General features: G+C 41.8%; 1 protein-coding gene across 8 annotated transcripts in view; it reads left to right on the top strand.

The window, feature by feature from the left end:
- Positions 1-269: 269 nt before the first annotated feature.
- dgkh (diacylglycerol kinase, eta) overlaps positions 270-20,760 on the top strand; it is a 79,304-nt gene continuing 58,813 nt past the window's right edge. The window contains exons 1-3 of one of the 8 annotated variants that reach the window (XM_040006842.1): positions 280-681; positions 1,728-2,018; positions 13,649-13,759. In XM_040006842.1, coding sequence (XP_039862776.1) covers positions 1,740-2,018; positions 13,649-13,759 — 390 coding nt within the window. In that variant the 5' untranslated portion in view covers positions 280-681; positions 1,728-1,739. Of the gene's footprint in view, positions 2,019-13,648; positions 13,760-20,760 lie in introns of all 8 variants that reach the window. The other 7 variants (XM_040006844.1, XM_040006847.1, XM_040006843.1 and 4 more) reach the window with 7 other exon arrangements.

Below are 20,760 nucleotides of genomic sequence, written 5' to 3' on the forward strand. Positions count from 1 at the left end.
CACTGTAGTGTGTATGGTCCAGGTTACATATTTATTCTTCCTATGAAACTAAACAATGCTTTCCATAAAGCAACCTACAACATTATCATCAAACTAACGTCAAACGAAGTGTTCGGAGCTGCCAGAGAGTAACTGGAGGGGCGTGGGTTTTACTGGACTGAAATGACACGAAGAGTGGGGGAAAATCTGAGAACACTGAGAAAAAAAATCTATGCTAACTAAATCCGGACCGGCAATGATTATAGATGACGTCATTGAAACTACCCTCACAATTGTGCTCACACGTGCACACAGTTAGATTACACACATTCGCGCCCCCCCTCGCGAGCGAGCGGTGCCGAACGAGCCCCGGCAGTTTAAATCGCTTTGACATTTATCACGTGTAACGCCAATAAGCCCGGTTCTTGAAAGAAGAGAGAGAACGTCGCGGAGGAGGAGGAGAAGGAAAGGAGCGGACAGGAGGAGGAGAGGAGAGCGGTGGGAGGACGAGGCGAGTGTGTAGTCCAATCTGTTCGGTGTGCACATGAGTGGCGTAGCGAGGCCACTGAGCGCGAGGCAGGTTGTGAATTCCTCCACCTTCCTTCCCTAATTTCGTTTCTTTTCTCTCCGGAGCGGACGCTGAGGTCTGGGACTATGGAAGATGCCTACCCTTACAGCCGCAGCCCAGCCTGGGAGGAACTGGTTAGTAACGTTCAAAACTGGTGGAGACTTTGTTTTGAATCGCTCCGCATCCCATTCTACTTTGAGTTTTTCCAGAGAAAGGAAAACAGTGAGACGTCTTGCGTGGTCTGTTTGTGAGTTTGCACACTTTGGCGGTGTTTGGTCCGCTAAAGACTGCGCGCGCGAGGTGCGTTTACCCCCTCATTGGCGTTATTACGACGGGCTGTCATTCTGTTAAATAAATAAATAAATAAATAAATAAGTGGCCCGTTTAAATTGTGTCGTGGGACGTTCGTAAGTCTTAGTTAACAGTTCTCAGATAAACAACAGTTTTTGATTCTTTTTTCACCCACACAGTCTGTCCATTTCCTTTAGTTTTAAATCGAAGTAAAACTGTTGTCCGCTTCATGGAAATTCAATTTAACGCTGTCTTGTCAAATCAGTTTAGCGGTTTAGTTACATACATAAAAGTGAGTTATTTGGACTTGGATTATAACACGGAAAAATTGTATATTTATAGAAAAATATTGAAGAAAATACAGAAAATATGCCTTTGTGGCCTATATGTTCATAACTCCTATATAGCTCTCATTAGGCCAACAACAGCAGCTATAAATAGAAACAAATATTATGAGACTATTTCTATGAATTACAGTGCCACTACCATATAACTCTTAGCTAGTTATCACTGTGATGTGTATATTAGAAACCTACTTATAATAGTCTTTGTGTGCATATTAGTTATTCAACATCACATCAGGCAAAAACAACAACTCAAAAGTAGTTTAATTTCTCTCGTGTTTGTGTCAGACAGCCGCTAGGGTCTGCCATTCCACGGCCAAGTTCCCCGGTTTACGGAGTGGATGAGGCGGTCTGTAGCCTCAGTCTGGACTGGCCGTGCAGGCTGGAACCATAACCAGCAACAAAACAGAGACTCGGCTCCTTTTTTAATATCTATATATAAACGCCGTGTAGCCCATCCCCGCTGTGCCGCGACATGCTACATCCCCTATGCGTTTCCCGGCCCACACACACTCCAGCAAACACAGCCGTCTTTATTGTCATAGAGGCAGTGAGAGATGACAGCGAGGAGAGACGCTTCCCAGCCGCTGAGCAGCTCTCGCCTCCAGGAGAGGAAGGGGACGGCGGAGGCGAAGGCTAACCCCGATTGGTTTTATCCCTCCCCTCGACAGGAGCCGGAGAAAGGGCCGCCGTCCGCGGCGGGGATCCATGCCCATGTGGTGGGCGCTGTCGCCGGCTCCGGCGCTACGGAGGAGTCCTCCGATAGCGAGGCAGAGCAGGAAGGCCCCCAGAAACTCATCCGGAAAGTGTCCACCTCAGGGCAGATCAGGAGCAAGGTAAGGCAACTGTCGCTTCTCTGCTTGTATTGATATCTGATTTAGTGTGTGTGTTTGCTGGGACTAGCTGCTCCCTGGCTGCTGGGTTATCCTCAAGCAACGTTTGCTATGACAGCACCAAGGATCTACCTGCTGCTTTGGACATTCAACAGTTTCATTTGTGCGCAGAGCTTTATTGTCTTTCAGCCTTACTGATGCCTAAGATACCAGTAAAGCGAAGTAAGAAGCAAGGATAGACTTATATTTAAGCATTTACATGTAACACGAAAGCTCCGTCTTTCTATGGAAGGTGTGAAATAAAAATCAGTAATAGGGGGTTATTTGGGCAAAATTGCAGATGTAATAATTCTCTTTACGTTAAGGTTTAAGATTATTTAATCATAACTTATCGAATCTGTTGCTGGCAACAAAGTCTACTCAAGCAAAAGAAAGCAAGTATTCCTTATGATAGCAACATCTTTTTGTGTGTTAAATTTTCATCTATGGTGTGCACAGTTCTTTAGCCTTGAATGTCATTCTGGCCTTAAAGTCAGTTTGACCTGATAGAAAATGAAGTAAACATTTCAGCCTTTATGATAAAACATTTTGTTTCGCATCTGTTTGCAATCTGTTGCATCTCTCTGCTTGACACGCAGGACTAAGTGAGAGTATGTTGTGCAGATTCTTCGTCTCTGACACCCAAGCTTTCTTGGCTCACACGCTTAATGAGGGCCACCCTCCCACATCAAGGGATCCACTTAATTATTGACTGCTCCGCTCCACCCCATCTTCATTATTCAACATGGGGATATATTTAGAGACTTGGGGCTCAGGAATGTCTGGACATTCATTTTTTATGCAAAATCTCCTAAAATGCTACCTAGAGGAAACACTTTAAGAGATATTTGTGCTGATTTAATTAAGAAGTTACTAAAAAAATCAAAAAATTGATGCTGATTGTTATGTTATGAATAATAATGTTATAAATAATGATAAAATGTTATCAGAAGTTACTAAATTCAAACAGTTTTGCTTAGAGTGACTAGTAAGAAACTAAAAGCTCATTATTCTGCGAGAAAAGATTTGAGAAGCTTAAAGCCATAAATGTTTGCAGTTGCAACATTATTATGTCAGGCAAGGGCTGACCTAAAGGGTGATATAATATATAGTCTTAAGTGTAAACAGAGGTGAATGACTGTCTCATCAGCTAATGTTTGTTGAATTTTCCTCAAGGACTGTTTGCTGTAGGCTGATTTTTCCATCAGTCATTCTTTATTCGCCTGTCATCCATGAAGTTTGGCCGGAGTTTGAAAAAGTGAATAAAAGGCAGGTTGATATGATGTACGCTCCTGACTGCAGCAATGTATATACTGAAGGTGATGCTAATTGCATCGGTTGGCAGACAGCCCAGATAGCCCTAATCTGTTCTGCCACACTATATTCAGCAGGCTCCATGTCACTGTAGAATTATCAGTGGTATAAAGCACTTCTGTTGTAATTGCATCAGTTTGCCTAGCATGTTGACTTAGCGCTAACAGAGGTCTCAGACTTGTTTTCGTGTGGGTCATTGAGTTTTCTCTTGGTGTGTGTGTCTGTGCTGAGAGTTCCTAATGGATCATGCAGGCACTGACTCACTGAGTGTTGTTCCACTGGGTTGTTTGCACAGCTCTGGATCTGTGTGTGCATGCATGTATGTGCATACGCTTGCCCGTCACATTGTCTGTGTCCATCCCTCTGTCTGTCCACTATCTCTCTGGTTCTTTGGTTGCTACAGACAACGGCATCTTCCGTCCCTTATTGGTCAACTCCATGGTAATGCCTGCCTGTTAGACCGGTTTAGTTACAGGGGGCACATATGGCACGGAGTAAATCTCATCCCATAATTACCTCCGATATGCCCTCTCTGCGTACGTTTGAAATTTTCCAAAAATTCCAAGAAAGGCTTGTCAGTAAACCAAAACGCAGACAGAATGTAAAAATGGGAAAGACGGCTAACTTGAATCGGAAATGTCCAAGTTAACAACTCATATAATGTAACACGAAAGCTCTCAAAAGCTTTTAGAGTAGGAGGAATGAAAGAAAAGAGTCAACAGGGGGGTTGTTCAGGCAGAATTAGATAAGCTATTAAGCTCATATAACAACATCTCATACAATCTACTGTGGGCAACAAAGTCAATTTAAGGAAAAATGGACGCTCATATGGTAACATTGATATTGATTTCAATGAAAGTCTTGACTCGTGACAGAAGAACACTGAATAATGCAGCTGAAGTCACTGCAGCTGTTTTTCTGACTAATATCAATTATTATTGATATAAGCCCACTGTTGTTGTTCCGGGAGCTCTTCTTTTATACAAAAACTAATGGGATTGGACTGTACATGGGAGGGATTAGAAATAGAAATAGAAATTAGAAATGGATATTTCTCTCTATGGTGATAAACATACATTGCTGTGCAATGCATTTCAGCCATTAAGTGAGTTTATGACAATAATCGCACAAAAGATCCAGTATACTTGGGCTACATATTTATTATTATAGCCAAAATGTAAGGATGCATAATAATCTTTTCATAGCCTCTTTGCTGTCATCTCCACTCTCAGCCCCCTCTGTTTTTTTTTGTTTGTTTTTTTTTTGGAGGAGGTGCTGTTGCAGTTGAAGAGAGCTTATAAACGTGTGACTAATGCTGTAGCTGTGTGATTGAAAGCAGAGCTGATGGTATGCCAGAACCTGCTGCTGTTGCGCTGCTGTTACTGCTGTCCGGGGAATCGGGATAGCTCTGCAAGCTTGACATAAAATAATCCAGAGCAGATATGCTGAGTTAGTGGGAGTGGGGTGGAGATATAGCAGAGAGATGTGACACACTGTGGTTTCCTTTTATGGAAAGTGTAGGACTGGCTTTTTGGATATGAGATATATAAGTTGGCCCTGCGACGGACTGGCGACCTGTCCAGGGTGTACCCTGCCTCTCGCCCTATGACAGCTGGGATAGGCTCCAGCGCCCCCCGTGACCCTGAAAAGGATAAGCGGAAGCGAATGGATGGATGGATGGATATATAAGTTGTTGGAGATTTTTTTGTTTTTTGTTTTTTTCCCCTAAATTTAACTGGCATTTATTAGGAAGTCTCTCTGGATGTATTGTCTAACTTTGCAAGAAGGGGCTACTCAGTTTCTTTCTTTCTTTTTTAAGTACTTCATCTTGATAACAGTGTAAACCTGAATAAGTTAACATGACCATAAAAGAATTAGGGCAATCAATTTATTTTTATGTTAATGCAAAGCCAAGTATTACAGTAACAGTGTTTGCATATTTGGATAACATGCATTTTCTGACTCCAGTAAATCAAAGTGCTTGTTGAGTTAACGTAGACATTTTCGGTTTCATTTTCAGCCACAGAACATAAATACACAAACACACTCTTTCAGGATAAGTTCAATATTTTCTTTTGATATAACTGATGTGATATAAATGGGATTGCTATTTGTTCCGCTATTTGTTTTTGAGATGTTCCACTCTTCAGCAAGACAACTTGAGTTTTGCATGACATCAAGCCAGCAACCTACTGCACTCATGGTGTCACAGCTTTGTTAAATATAAATCACATAACTTCCTTAGTGATTAACCTCTTAAACCCCAAGCCTAACTGATCTCCTGCCTTTTGCCCCCGTATCAGGGGGCGTTGGGGCTTAAGAGGTTAATAAAGCATGGGGCGATCGTGGCTCAAGAGTTGGCAGTTTGTCTTATAATCGGAGGGTTGCCGGTTCGAGCCCCAGCTCGGACAGTCTCGGTCGTTGTGTCCTTGGTCAAGACACTTCATCCGTTGCCTACTGGTGGTGGTCAGAGAGCCTGGTGGCACCAGTGTCCGGCAGCCTCACCTCTGTCAGTGCGCCCCAGGGCAACTGTGGCTACAATGTAGCTTGCCATCACCAGTGTGTGTGAATGGGTGGATGACTGAACATGTAAAGCGCTTTGGGGTCCTTGGGGACTAAGTAAAGCAATATACAAATACAGGCCATTTACCATTTACCATTCTGATGGTTACTTTAACATGAAGAGAAATAAAGGACAGCTTGAGTAACTCAACTGTAAACATAAAGGAGCAAATATAAAACGACAGAGTTTTGCAGAACATATATAATATTGTAGCTAAAGTCCCTTTAGCTGAAGAATTACTGATGTAGAACCTGAACTTTTATCACCTGGGAAGTGCTGACGTAGCAGAAAAACTGACCTGGTGTCTTGTCTCAAGGCTTACTTAACAAAAACTAAATAACTCAAAAACAAAAATCAGTTTCTTCAACTCAAAGAGGAAGTAAATGTCACAGAAAAACAATATATTTATTACATTGCTATTATTATATTGCTTACTTTGGGTGTATGCGATTATGTGTTATATGATTATGAATTTAAGTAATACTTAAATTGCTAAAGACAAAAGACACCATACTTTTACATTTGCCTTCCACTTTCAGATAACCTATATCTCACTTGCTCCCAAATAGTAAATGTACATAATTATGTTCTCTGAAGTAAGTTGCTAAGTTGAGGCTTCTTCTGTTCAAAGCTTGTAGCTAAATCTACTGAGATAATTGTGTGGAAATTACTGGCCTCAATAACATCCCGTGTGCCCACTTGACACATGTATAACTCCCCATATATGTGGTCCAGTTGCACAAAGGAAATCACAAGGGAATTACCCTGTCCCAACTACACGTTGGATTGTAATTTTCCCTTCACTATGGTGAAATTTTAGCATGTGGTGGGAGTTTGAGGAGGAAGACTACAGAGTTGCAATTACACCCACAAGAGAGGACAATATGCCAAGACAGTTGCAGGAGAGTGGCGGATGTGTAGGAAGAAATGGAGAGATTCAGCACTGGTGCCCAAAAGACTTGCTTCCCCAAAAACTCCAGCTTTTCTCAGCAATGACAAATGATTTGGTAATGGATGTATAACAGAGCCTGACTGCATGGAGTGATGGTTGAAACAGTGGGCTTCTCTCAGCTGCCAGCCAGTTTCCAAGAAGACTAAAGGCAGATAACCAAAGAGTCTTTTAACAGGAATTAGTTTTGAAACTCAACTTTATTTCTTTAATTTGGTTTGTTTTTTTTATGGTGGTTGTGTTTTTACTTGTAGTTGGTGTAAGAGCAAACATGTTCCCACAGAGTGCTAACAAAACCAAATATAAAAAAAATGGAGTGGCAACAGTGGGAAGAATAAAGAAAGATACAAGACTACTGTTGGCACATATTTCCTGCACAGTGGTTTACAAGCTATGGTACTTTTTTAGGTTTGCTTCTTATGTTTGTTAAAAGCATAATTACACATAATGGTAAATACAGCAATTGGACAGAAGCATTAAAGCCGATACATTTATATGTTGTTTGGACATAAAAATAGTGTAAAAGATTGCCGATTCACAGGACTTTGCAAGCGAGGCACAGTGGTTTCTTGGGAGTCACAACCTTGTTATGGTGACAGTACTCTAATAACACTATGGAATAAAGTGATCAGAAACATTTTTAACAAAAAATCTACCAATATCAAGCAAACTTCAGTGAGGTTGAGAAGAGACTTATAGTTGGTATAAAACACGCTGCTCTGGGCTTTAAGATAAGAAACATAAAAGACCAGCTAGTCACAGCTTAAGTTCATAAGGTCTTACTCGAACTGCCTCTGTGTGAGTTAAGTGTCTGACTGTTTGTCTGGGTATTGTCAAAGACAGGACGTAGGTCTGCTCTGCTCTCTTCGTTTAGCCTCCTAGGGAACTCCTGCTCTGCTCTTATCCACCAACCACAGCTGCTGAATTCATTTGAACTGCTTGTGCCTTTGTCCATTGTATCAGTTTGTGTGTGTGTGTGTGTTTTTGTGTGTATGTCTGTGCATGTTGTTTGTAGCCTGTGCTGTGTGTCCCGCTGTCAGTGGCCAGGCAAAGTGTGGGTGTAAGGTACATGGTGCTCAGGTTACTCATTTCTCTCTGGCACAGGACCCACTCTCTCTCACAGTTTAGCCAAAGAGAGAAGCCGTGTACAGAGGCAAGCAGGGCGACTATTTATAGATCACTTCTGGCCTACTTGGCAACAGGAAGGAGATGAAGACAAGGAAAGGAACTATGGAGGCCAAGGAGGAACAAAATAGAAACTAGAACGGCCAACTAGAGCAAAGTCATTTCTTTTGCTGTGGATGAACTTCAAGTTCCACTTTGCCACTCTCTGCTAAAAGTCAAAAAGTCGAAAAGTTTTCTCTGGATTTGTGAAACACACTGGGATATACAATACACATACTGATGAGGACAAAATTATTAGCCCCCTGTGAAATTTAAAGTTTTTGTTAAATTTTTTTTAACAGAGTGTGGGGTTTTCAACATAGCATTTCTAAACATACAAGTTTTCTTTAGAAAATCATTCTTTCAGAAAAAACTAAAATGACCAGGGTCAGCATTATATACTGACCTTATTATCCACTCATAGACCAAACCACTCCTGTGCAATGATGTGCTTTAACTTTGTAATGCTCAAACCTTCTAAAATCAAGTTCAAACTGAAAGTTATCTAACACACAGTATAAAAACTTCAGAAAGGCTTTAAGCTCTTATGTCAGAAAACATCATGTCAAAAACAAAAAACATCGGTTTAAACTCGAGAAGAAGAATTGTTGATGTTCACAAATCAGGAAATGGATATACAAAGTTCCCAGTCTAAAAAACTGGAGTGAGAAGTACCATTAACAAATTCAGAGAGAGACACACAGTGAAGGAGTGGTAGAGAACAGGCCTGGAAGACTGAAGTATGCTAAGGACAACCTTGAGAAAGATTATGTATACTCTTATGTATGTATGTATACTAAGTTCATCTTTTGGTCAGATGAGATGGGTCTGGGTTGTTGCTTTGTCTTTCAACACAACGAAACAAACACAAAGAAATGTCGCTCCTGGTGAAGAACTACATCTGTGGATTGAACTGAACACCAAGGTCCATGCCAGAAGACCATCAAATCTGGAGAATCTTGAGAGATCTGTCAAAGAAGAATGGGCTTTGCCCAGGAGGCATGTGTGGGACTTGGTACACAACTGACTTTTTGCATTGGGTGTGTGTGTGTGTATTGAATCTTAATAAAATAGGTGTTCATTATGCTCCTCAGTCATCACCTGGCTCTCCCCTTTCCCTTTTACAGCTCACAATATGTGCACACGCTCGTGTCAACAGTGGTCCTCCAAAGGACAATGCTGTACTGTATGATGTACTAACAACAGTTATGTTCACATGAGATTTTGTGGAAGAGATCCCCAAACCTTGGTCTGTTGTCAGTACCTCAAAAAGGTTTAAATGTGGAGATGACCTCAACTGCTATGTCTGTGATACAGCCCCCCTTTGACTGTAATTATGCAGCAAGCTGCTAAGGCCTTATAGGGAAGTCAGCTTTGAGATATTGCATCTTAATCTGCTGCAAGAATTTAGTCTTCAGGCCATAACTTATGGAAAAGGAAGGACAGAATTAATGTAAGTGGACATATGTTTTTAGAAAATGAACAGTGTTTCTCTTTCCTGTTGTTTTCCTGCTTCAGTCACCACCAATGGCAAAGGAGACTAGAGTCAGACAAATGAGAAGAGAATAATGTTGAGGTGTAGTCATATCAGTTTTAATGAATCTAAAGTAGTAAAGAAAATTGCAGTGTTACTTAACCAATCTCAGTTTGGGTTCAGGAAGATAGTAATAGAAAGTTGTTCAAGTGCTGCAGAGCTACAGAAGGACTTGAGTAATGATTTCACAATGTTAAGGATTCATCATTTCTAATAATCCATATTTTTGTTTCCCAACATCACATGCCTACTTCTTGCAGTATGACATAACCAGTCTGTGTGATGTTCATCCACAGTGAGCTTTTATTCTACAGCCGTGTTTTCTGTGTTTAAGTTGACACAGCTGGTGGGCAGGATGTCAGCTTCAGGCCTCCGTGTCTGTTTGTAATTCTCCCCTAAGAGAGCAGCTTTCCTTTGCTATAAATAGCCTTGCATGTGTGTGTGTGTGTGTGTGTGTGTGCACATTTCATTTTGTATGTGTGTGCACACACATGTGTGTGGGGCCCACCTCTCCTCTGTGAGCCCAGAGAGAATGATGTCCTTCCATGCAGCATTTCCATCTGTGTGCGTACAGAGCTGCGAAGAAGGATTTGCCTCCTCCCTGATTTCTTTTTTGCATATTTGTCACACTTACATGCTTCAGATTATCAAAGACACTTTAATACAAAGACACTTTAATACAAAGACACTTTAAGACAAAGACAATCTGAGTAAATACAAAATGCAGTTTGTATTGCAGTTATCCAAACCCACCTGGCCCTGTGTAAAAAAGTTATTCCCCAGTAAACCTAATAACTGGTTGTGCTACCTTTGGGAGCAAGAACTTCAGTCAAGCGTTTGCGATATGTATGCAATTGTTTCCCAGTCCATTTCTTATTGTTGAATCATGAACACTGACCTTAACTGAGACAAGCGAGATCAGTGCAGTTCCTTAGATTTCTCCTACATGAGTCATTGATGCCTCTCATCACAGTTCACTGGAGTAACAAAGCTTCAGAAACATCTTTGCAACCCTTTTCGGACTGATACATGTCTATAACATTTCTATAATATTTTTGTCATTAGCTCTTGAGTTTCTTTAGATCATAGCATGATGTGTTGATGTTTGAGATCTTTTAGCCTACTTCACCGTTTTAGACAGATTCTATTTAAATGAGTTGATATGTGAAAAAAGTAATTACGTGAATTACTTTTTCAGGGCCAGGCAGGCTTGGATTGGTTTTTGGCTTTAATAAATGAAGTCATCATTTAAAAAGTGTGTTTTCTATTTACTCTGGTTATTTTAGTTACTATTAATATTTGTTTGATGACCTGAAATGTGTGGGAAATGCAAAAAACAAGAAATTAGGAAGTGACAGTTTTTTTCATAGCTCGTACTATATTGAGCCTTTTAAAAGCTCAACACTATAAAACCTAAGTACTGAGGACAAAGTGAAATATTCTGCTTGCTCAGGAAATTTGTTAGTCATGTGGAAGAAATGACTCAGTGAAGTTTCTATTATAAAACTGCTTTTTAAAAAACATCTAAATTAAAACTAGCTGAGATGAGCAAACTGCATAATCTGCCCAAAACCTGTTCTATAAAAATTTTTCAATGATAGTAATGTTAGCGCCACTTTACCTCACTGGGATGGGCAAGTGCCCATATGGCTGAGAGTGGCTGGCCCGGGTTCAAGTCCAACCTGCGGCCCTTTACCACAAGTCTTCACCCCTCTCCACTTTCCTGTCAGTCTTCACTGTCCCTATCTAATTAGGCAAAAAACAACAAAAAAAAGTAAGGTTAGAGCTACAGATGCCTTACAAAGATGATGTAGATAACACATAATCTTAAAAATATCTGCAGTTAAAATTTCATATTAGCAAAGAAAGATTTGTGCTTCAGATTAGAACCGCTTTCAGTCTTCTTTAAAACTCATTACATGGGAAGTTATAGTAAGTTACAAAGCACTGTGGAACAATTAAAATATTATTAATATCAACAGAAAACTATGTTAAAACAGTATAAATATAAAGTTATTTTTAGGCCCCCAAGTCAATGATGAGATCCTCATTGTAAATGTAACTAAAAAAAAACAGAGATCCTGGAAAACATAGTGAAATCTTATTAAAAAATATATTGAAAAAGTTGGTGGCTTTGTCTTAAAGTAGGTTTCAAAACTTTTCCCCCATAAGGTGACCTTCTAAAAGGATAAATCAGTGTCAGTTACCTAACACCTCATGGAAACTCTGACAAAATCTCTGTCAAATATACGCGATTTGTGTGACACCAGGCAATGGTAGGTGCTTCTTTTAGGCATTTAACAAAAAACCCTCCTTGACTCTGATATGGTATTCATGACTTGAGACTTGACTTTAAATAGATTTGAATAAACTTTAAATAAGTTGACTTATTTTTTCTTGTAATTAAATATTTGGATGATTTTAGAGGCTGTAATCCCAACAAAACCAAAACCCTTAGCTTGTTTTTGTTATGGAAAATGCAGATGGACCCAGGAAGCAGAACGCACGGAGGCAGAGTTGCGGTGAAGACAGTTTATTTACAGTGAGGGGGAGGTATTTACAAGGACAAAATATATACAACATTGTATGAATGGGGACGCGGAGCCAGGACGTGCAGGTGACAAAAACACACACAGGTAGTGCACTCGATCTAAAAAAGGAGAGGGACGAGAATTAGGAGGGTCTTGCCCGATAACCGAGAAAAGCTTAAAGTAAACTTTACAGAGAGTTGGAGAGCTTACTTGGTACCAAGGTATCCAAGGGCTCCAGCAGGCAGGGGCAGAATTTCAGACGCTCCAAAAAAACGCCAATACTGCGACACTAGTCTTCTTTCAGGTAGCTCCTAAAGAACACTTCTGAGGAAAGCATCTGATGAGTAACAGGTGTGCCAGGTTCAGTGACTCACTGCCCCGCCTACCTATACAAAAAGGGAGGCACCAAAAAACACATACAGACAAAAGCACCACATAACCAGAACCCAACTCCTAACAGTTTTGTAGCTAAGGGTTATTCTAAAGTTCGCCAAAGTGCAATTAATGTTGATAGGAGGTTTGTAAATGTTTCATACTAGTACGTGGTATTGTAATGGTATTCCCATTAGTAAGTAAGTAAGTAAGTAAGTAAAATTTATTTATATAGCGCTTTTCGCAGATAAAAATCACATCATCTGCAACTCAAGTGAAGAAAAGGAGTCCGAGTTCATCAGCCTGCATGTGAATCTGTCCTAGTGCACAACAGCGAGTCCTCCGCCACGTCCTGAAAGACGTGGCGTTCCGATGACGGAGCAGCCAGCCGGGCAGATTTCCTTCAAGTGAATATAATCCATGCTTTGCTGCCACATCTCAGTTAAACACATGAAGTTTAGGGATTCCTTCATGAAGAGATCGCTTAAAATAAATGATTTGTTTGTAATTGAGCGAGCATTACATTACATTACATTAGCTGTAATTAGCTCATTAATTGTCTCCAAATTGAAATAACAAGAAATAAGAAGGAATAAAAAATACTGAATCCTTTATAATACTTAGATTATCCTGGGTCATGCTTTCAAAATTTCTACTTTTATTTATGATAGTAACTCTTTTAATCTCACAGACCATGAGACTGCAACAGTTTCTGGAAATATAAAAATTTCCCAGGTTTTCGTGAGCATTTTTTTCTCTAAATGTAGAATAGGCTACTTGAAAAAGCTGGCCACACTTAAGCAGTCAGTGGGTTACTGTTCTTTCTATCTTTCCTTCTTTCTTTTCCCTTTAATCTTTCTTTCCTTTTACTTCTTTGTTTCCTCTGGTGTGTGTGTGTAATGGGTTTCCTTTCTTCTCTACTTTTGTCCTATTCCTTGTCTCCCATGCATAAAATTGCTGTTCACATTCACACACATGCACACACGATCATAGACAGTAGGCACATTTTATCTAATCAGTTTCCTGTAGATAAATCAAAGAGTGCCTTCTACATTTGTAAAAGAGAGAGAGAGAGAGAGAGAGAGAGAAGGTCTGTGCTACTTTTTGACTGAAGGTTCCTCTGATATATATATTTTATTTCTGTGATGTCTTTCTGTCTCCCTGCAGACAAGTATAAAGGAGGGATTGCTGTTGAAACAGACTAGCTCATTCCAGAGGTGGAAAAAGCGCTACTTCAAACTGAGAGGACGAACTCTCTACTACGCCAAAGATGCCAAGGTAGGTTTACTGAGTGTTTCCTCACATGGCGCACATGCTCTAGTGGCCACTGGGGATGAATTGCTAATTGCTTTTACTGTTACTGTTATTCTAACGCCACAAATGACTGAGAAACACAGTCCGGCATTAAGGATGCAATGCGCTTATTTATTTTCTTAAGGAACTGCAGATAAGACAATAAATACCCATCTCATGTCTGTATGGTGAATACATATCTTGAAATTGCACCTGATTAGCTTAGCTTAGCATAAACACTAGATACAGGAAGCCTTTGCTCATACCTCAAACCTCATTTGTTTAACCTGTGAAAAAATCAACAGGGAGAAAAGACATTTTGCTGTTTTACAGGGGATTATGCACCATATTGTGTTTTGGCTTGGACCACTCAGTCAGTCCTTTTACCTATAAAGACTTGCAGGTTAGCACTGCAAAGCACTTCACAGATGACTAACAAGCTGACAACAAGGCAGAGCAAAACCCCACCAAATAATAAAAATAAGCACTACTTCTTATAAATGAAAAACATAAAACATCCATCCATTCATCCATCTTCTTCCGCTTGTCCGGGGCCGGGTCACGGGGGCAGCAGCCCAAGCAGAGATCCCTCTCCCCAGCCACCTGCTTCAGCTTGTCCGGGGCAACACCAAGGCGTTCCCCGGACAAGCCGAGAGATATAATCTCTCCAGTGGGTCCTGGGTCTGCCCCAGGGCCTCCTTCTGGTGGGACATACCCAGAACACCTCACCGAGGAGGCACCCTGGAGACATCTTTGTCAGATGCCTGAACCACCTCGGCTCCTTTCGATGTGGAGGAGCAGCGGCTCTACTCTGAGCCCCTCCCGGATGGCCGAACTTCTCACCCTATCTCAAAGGGAGAGGCCAGTCACCCTTCGGAGGAAGCCCATTTCCGCCGCTTGTATCCGCGATCTCATTCTTTTGGTCACTACCCACAGCTTGTGACCATAGGTGAGGATAGGGATGTAGGTCGACAGTTAAATTGAGAGCTTCGCTTTTGCACTAAGCTCTCTCTTCACCACAACAGACCGGTACAGCGTCCACATCACTGCAGCTGCAGCACCAGTCCGTCTGTCGATCTCCCGCTCCCTTCTCCTGTCACAAGACCCCGAGATACTTAAACTTTTTCACTTGGGGCAAGAACTTGTCCCTGACCCAGAGTGGGCACTCCACCCTTTTCCGGCTGAGGACCATAAAACTTGATAAGATATAATATAACTATATTGATATTAGCTTATAACTACCCAGATAGCAAAATTGGTATGGCCCAGATCTGCCCACACAATGTGCTTACACATGGCCCACATACCGCAAAGAATGATGGCCCTTTGGTAGCCCAGATCTGGTTTGCCAGAGGTGGCCCACACATGGGCCAGCACAAAGCCAGTTGCAGACGCACTGCTGGCCCTGTGCTGGCCCAGAACAGTTTCAACTCTGGCCCCAGATGTCAGCCTAATGTGTACCTTAATCAAGCCATGTAATAACAACATGCGCCGGAACATAATAGTGCAAAAGTAACATGACAAAACTCTGTTCAGACAGTGATTGGACTGATTCTTATATAGCACTTTTCTACTCTCCCGGATATTACTCTATACAACATTCACCCAATCACACACTTTCTCTAAACTGAGGGCTTCCTAACTACATTCATACACATTCACACTTTTGACATGCAGACTGGAAGAGCCAGGGATCCACTAACCTTCTAATCAGTAGGTGACCTGCTCTACCTTCTGAGCTACAGCCACCCAGTAGTAAACATGAGTAAACCCTCACTAGGTTTTGGATAAAGTGTTCACTCACAAACCTGTCAAACCTGCATTTGAAATGTTGGCTACCATAGCAGTATACAGGGTGGGCCATTTATATGGATACACCGTAATAACATGGGAATGGTTGGTGATATTAAAGTCCTGTTTGTGGCACATTAGTATATGTGAGGGGGCAAACTCCTCAAGATGGGTGGTGACCATGGTGCCCATTTAGAAGTCGGCCATCTTGGATACAACTTTTATTTTTTCAATAGGAAGAGGGCCATGTGACACATCAAACTTATTGGTAATGTCACAAGAAAAACAATGGTGTGCTTGGTTTCAACGTAACTTTATTCTTTCATGAGTTATTTACAAGTTTCTGACCACTTATAAAATGTGTTCAATGCCCATTGTGTTGGATTGTCAATGCAACCCTCTTCTCCCACTCTTCACACACTGATAGCAACACCGCAGGAGAAATGCCAGCACAGGCATCCAGTATCCGTAGTTTCAGGTGCTGCACATCTCGTATCTTCACACCATAGACCATTGCCTTCAGATGACCCCAAAGATAAAAGTCTAAGGGGGTCAGATCGGGAGACCTTGGCGGCCATTCAACTGACCCACGACGACCAATCCACTTTCCAGGAAACTGTTCATCTAGGAATGCTCGGACCTGGCACCCATAATGTGGTGGTGCACCATCCTGCTGGAAAAACTCAGGGAACGTGCCAGCTTCAGTGCATAAAGAGGGAAACACATCATCATGTAGCAATTTCAAATATCCAGTGGCCTTGAGGTTTCCATTGATGAAGAATGGACCCACTATCATTGTACCCCATATACCACACCAAACCATCACTTTTATTGTTCCAACAGTCTTGGAGGGATCCATTCAATGTGGGTTAGTGTCAGACCAGTAGCGGTGGTTTTGTTTGTTAACTTCACCATTCACATAAAAGTTTGCCTCATCACTGAACAAAATCTTCTGCGTGAACTGAGGGTCCTGTTCCAATCTTTGCTTTGCCCATTCTGCAAATTCTGTGCACCGATCTGGGTCATCCTCGTTGAGATGCTGTCACGGTCTGCGGCGGGCGGACCATGTGTGGGAGTGTGAGGTTCCAGGTGCAGACATAGACGAGGAGACAGTATTGAACTTGAAACGAAAAGCGAGCCTTTATTTGGGCTGATTAACGTGGCAAACAACAGAAAGCACAGAGGCAAAACTAAACTAGAAGCTGAACTGGGAAAACTAAGAACTGACACTAAACTCAGACAGCAGGGAAAGTAAAGACAGGGTGACAACGATGCATATGGGGAGACTACTATGAACCGGACTCTGTGCTGGAACAACAAAGGACTATGAAACGTATACACGTAAGCAACATGACCAGCACAGAGTCCTGAAACCTGGCGTAACATGGGTGAAGTTGAACAGACGACGCGGCGACAAACAAAGGAAGACTGATGACTTAAATACACACATGAGGTGATCAGGGGAAGTGGAGACACATGAGAACACAGCTGACTAGAAGGAAACATAATGACAATACAGGGGAGAGTAAGGCTGTATCCCAATTCAGGGTCTGCAGCCTTAAAGTACGCAGCCTCAACGATCCTCAAGGGCCGCTAAGGCCGGAAGTGCGAGGCTTGTGAAATGGGGCGGTCTAGCCTCCGTTGCGCTGCCCAGGTTGCCTAGCAACCATGATACTAACAGCTGGAAACGTTACATACAGCATTGTTTGACAGAAATGAAGGAGAACATATTTTGTTCATTTGTTTGTTTGTTTCTACATGAGCTTTGATCATTCTCTGTAAGATTAAGGTCAGCTATTGAATGGCGTATATTTTAAAGTAAAGGCTTTAAAACCAAGTTTGTACAAACGTCACTACAGGGAGTGCGGAATTATTAGGCAAGTTGTATTTTTGAGGAATAATTTTATTATTGAACAACAACCATGTTCTCAATGAACCCAAAAAACTCATTAATATCAAAGCTGAATGTTTTTGGAAGTAGTTTTTAGTTTGTTTTTAGTTTTAGCTATTTTAGGGGGATATCTGTGTGTGCAGGTGACTATTACTGTGCATAATTATTAGGCAACTTAACAAAAAACAAATATATACCCATTTCAATTATTTATTTTTACCAGTGAAACCAATATAACATCTCCACATTCACAAATATACATTTCTGACATTCAAAAACAAAACAAAAACAAATCAGCGACCAATATAGCCACCTTTCTTTGCAAGGACACTCAAAAGCCTGCCATCCATGGATTCTGTCAGTGTTTTGATCTGTTCACCATCAACATTGCGTGCAGCAGCAACCACAGCCTCCCAGACACTGTTCAGAGAGGTGTACTGTTTTCCCTCCTTGTAAATCTCACATTTGATGATGGACCACAGGTTCTCAATGGGGTTCAGATCAGGTGAACAAGGAGGCCATGTCATTAGTTTTTCTTCTTTTATACCCTTTCTTGCCAGCCACGCTGTGGAGTACTTGGACGCGTGTGATGGAGCATTGTCCTGCATGGAAATCATGTTTTTCTTGAAGGATGCAGACTTCTTCCTGTACCACTGCTTGAAGAAGGTGTCTTCCAGAAACTGGCAGTAGGACTGGGAGTTGAGCTTGACTCCATCCTCAACCCGAAAAGGCCCCACAAGCTCATCTTTGATGATACCAGCCCAAACCAGTACTCCACCTCCACCTTGCTGGCGTCTGAGTCGGACTGGAGCTCTCTGCCCTTTACCAATCCAGCCACGGGCCCATCCATCTGGCCCATCAAGACTCACTCTCATTTCATCAGTCCATAAAACCTTAGAAAAATCAGTCTTGAGATATTTCTTGGCCCAGTCTTGACGTTTCAGCTTGTGTGTCTTGTTCAGTGGTGGTCGTCTTTCAGCCTTTCTTACCTTGGCCATGTCTCTGAGTATTGCACACCTTGTGCTTTTGGGCACTCCAGTGATGTTGCAGCTCTGAAATATGGCCAAACTGGTGGCAAGTGGCATCTTGGCAGCTGCACGCTTGACTTTTCTCAGTTCATGGGCAGTTATTTTGCACCTTGGTTTTTCCACACGCTTCTTGCGACCCTCTTGACTATTTTGAATGAAACGCTTGATTGTTCGATGATCATGCTTCAGAAGCTTTGCAATTTTGAGACTGCTGCATCCCTCTGCAAGATATCTCACTATTTTTGACTTTTCTGAGCCTGTCAAGTCCTTCTTTTGACCCATTTTGCCAAAGGAAAGGAAGTTGCCTAATAATTATGCACACCTGATATAGGGTGTTGATGTCATTAGACCACACCCCTTCTCATTACAGAGATGCACATCACCTAATATGCTTAATTGGTAGTAGGCTTTCGAGCCTATACAGCTTGGAGTAAGACAACATGTATGAAGAGGATGATGTGGACAAAATACTCATTTGCCTAATAATTCTGCACTCCCTGTAATGTCACATAACTTTGCCGACATGTGGCCAACAGTAATGTTTTCATGTTCTTCGTTATTAAACATTTGCACATAAATAAGTGACATAATATTCAGTACTTAATTAAAGTTTACTCTTCGGGCGCCCCTCGTCCGCCGTTTTTTTTCGGCAAAATTATCCACACCCACCGCCGCGCTATGCATTCTGGGATATGTTGGGTCACGAAGTCTACACCGCCACGTCCTTAAAATTCAGGGAAATGAAGGACGTATTTGAGGGCCGCATTTCGAGCAGCCTTCGAATTGGGACAGCCTTTGTCGCGTCGCGGTGACATAATCGGCCTTAAAATGCGGCCTTTAAGGCTGCAGACCCTGAATTGGGATGCAGCCTAACACTAACTACAATGAACAAAGAACACCATACTCTTTCAAAATAAAACAGGAAACACAGAGACATAGACATGGAGATAGAACATGAACTTAACCTAACCAGAGACATGAAACATGACAGGTAGACACACGGACCAGGGAGAGATGACAAAAGGGACTAAGAAACCAAGGACTAAACTGCAAACTAGAAAACAACTAGATGCGTTAAACTACACATGTGGATACAAAAATATGCATTAGAACTTAAACCCTGGGCCTCATGGCCCTGTACCGTGACAGATGCTGCAGTAGCTGGAGTTTGTAAGGGTGCCATTTGTGAGTAGCTAATATCCGCCGAAGGGATGTTCGACTAATGCCACTCTCCAGTGACATGCGGCGAGTGCTATGCTGTGGGCTCTTGCTGAATGAAGCTAGGACAGCCACTGATGTTTCTTCATTAGTGACAGTTTTCTTGCGTCCACATTTTGGCAAATCCAACACTGAACCAGTTTCACGAAACTTAGCAAGCAGTTTGCTAACTGTAGCATGGGAGATGGGTGGTCTCGTAGGGTGTCTTGCATTGAAATCTGCTGCAATGACCCGGTTACTGCGTTCACCAGATATCAACACAATTTCGATCCGCTCCTCACGTGTTAACCTCTTCAACATGTCAATGGCTGTGAACAAAGAGAAACTTGTAAATAACTCATGAAAGAATAAAGTTACATTGAAACCAAGCACACCATTGTTTTTCTTGTGACAGTACCAATAAGTTTGATGTGTCACATGGCCCTCTTCCTATTGAAAAAATAAAAGTTGTATCCAAGATGGCCGACTTCTAAATGGCCACCATGGTCACCACCCATCTTGAGGAGTTTGCCCCCTCACATATACTAATGTGCCACAAACAGGACTTTAATATCACCAACCATTCCCATGTTATTACGGTGTATCCATATAAATGGCCCACCCTGTAGTATTGCAGCATGGCATTTGGGTCTTCTAACTAAAATAGGAAAATAGAAACATAAATAGTGTCATCATTGCCAGAGCTGGCCCACATCTGGTTCACATACACCCTACCATGACACCAGTCAGTCAGAAGTGCGAGCTTGATGCCGGATCAGGGCCAGACCTGTTTTCTATGAGCGTGGGCCACATAAACCAAACCACAGTTGGGCCAGATGTGGCATGCCATCACATAAACAGTGCCATCTACGCCAGGCCTGGCCCATATCTTACTATGCCAGAAGTCAGCTAGCAGGCCCGGCTTGACACCAGATCCGGGCCAGACCTGTCTGCTATGTGGGTATGTATGTCAAAATGTATGTCATAATTAATAAGAGCTAAAAACAGTAATATAATAATTAATAGTGGTAAAAGTACATTGAAAGGACAAAGTATCATAATTTAAAATGTACATAAAT

This window comes from Simochromis diagramma, unplaced genomic scaffold (assembly GCF_900408965.1).
Source record: "Simochromis diagramma unplaced genomic scaffold, fSimDia1.1 OVJJ01000514.1, whole genome shotgun sequence".
Taxonomy (NCBI): Eukaryota; Metazoa; Chordata; class Actinopteri; order Cichliformes; family Cichlidae; genus Simochromis; species Simochromis diagramma.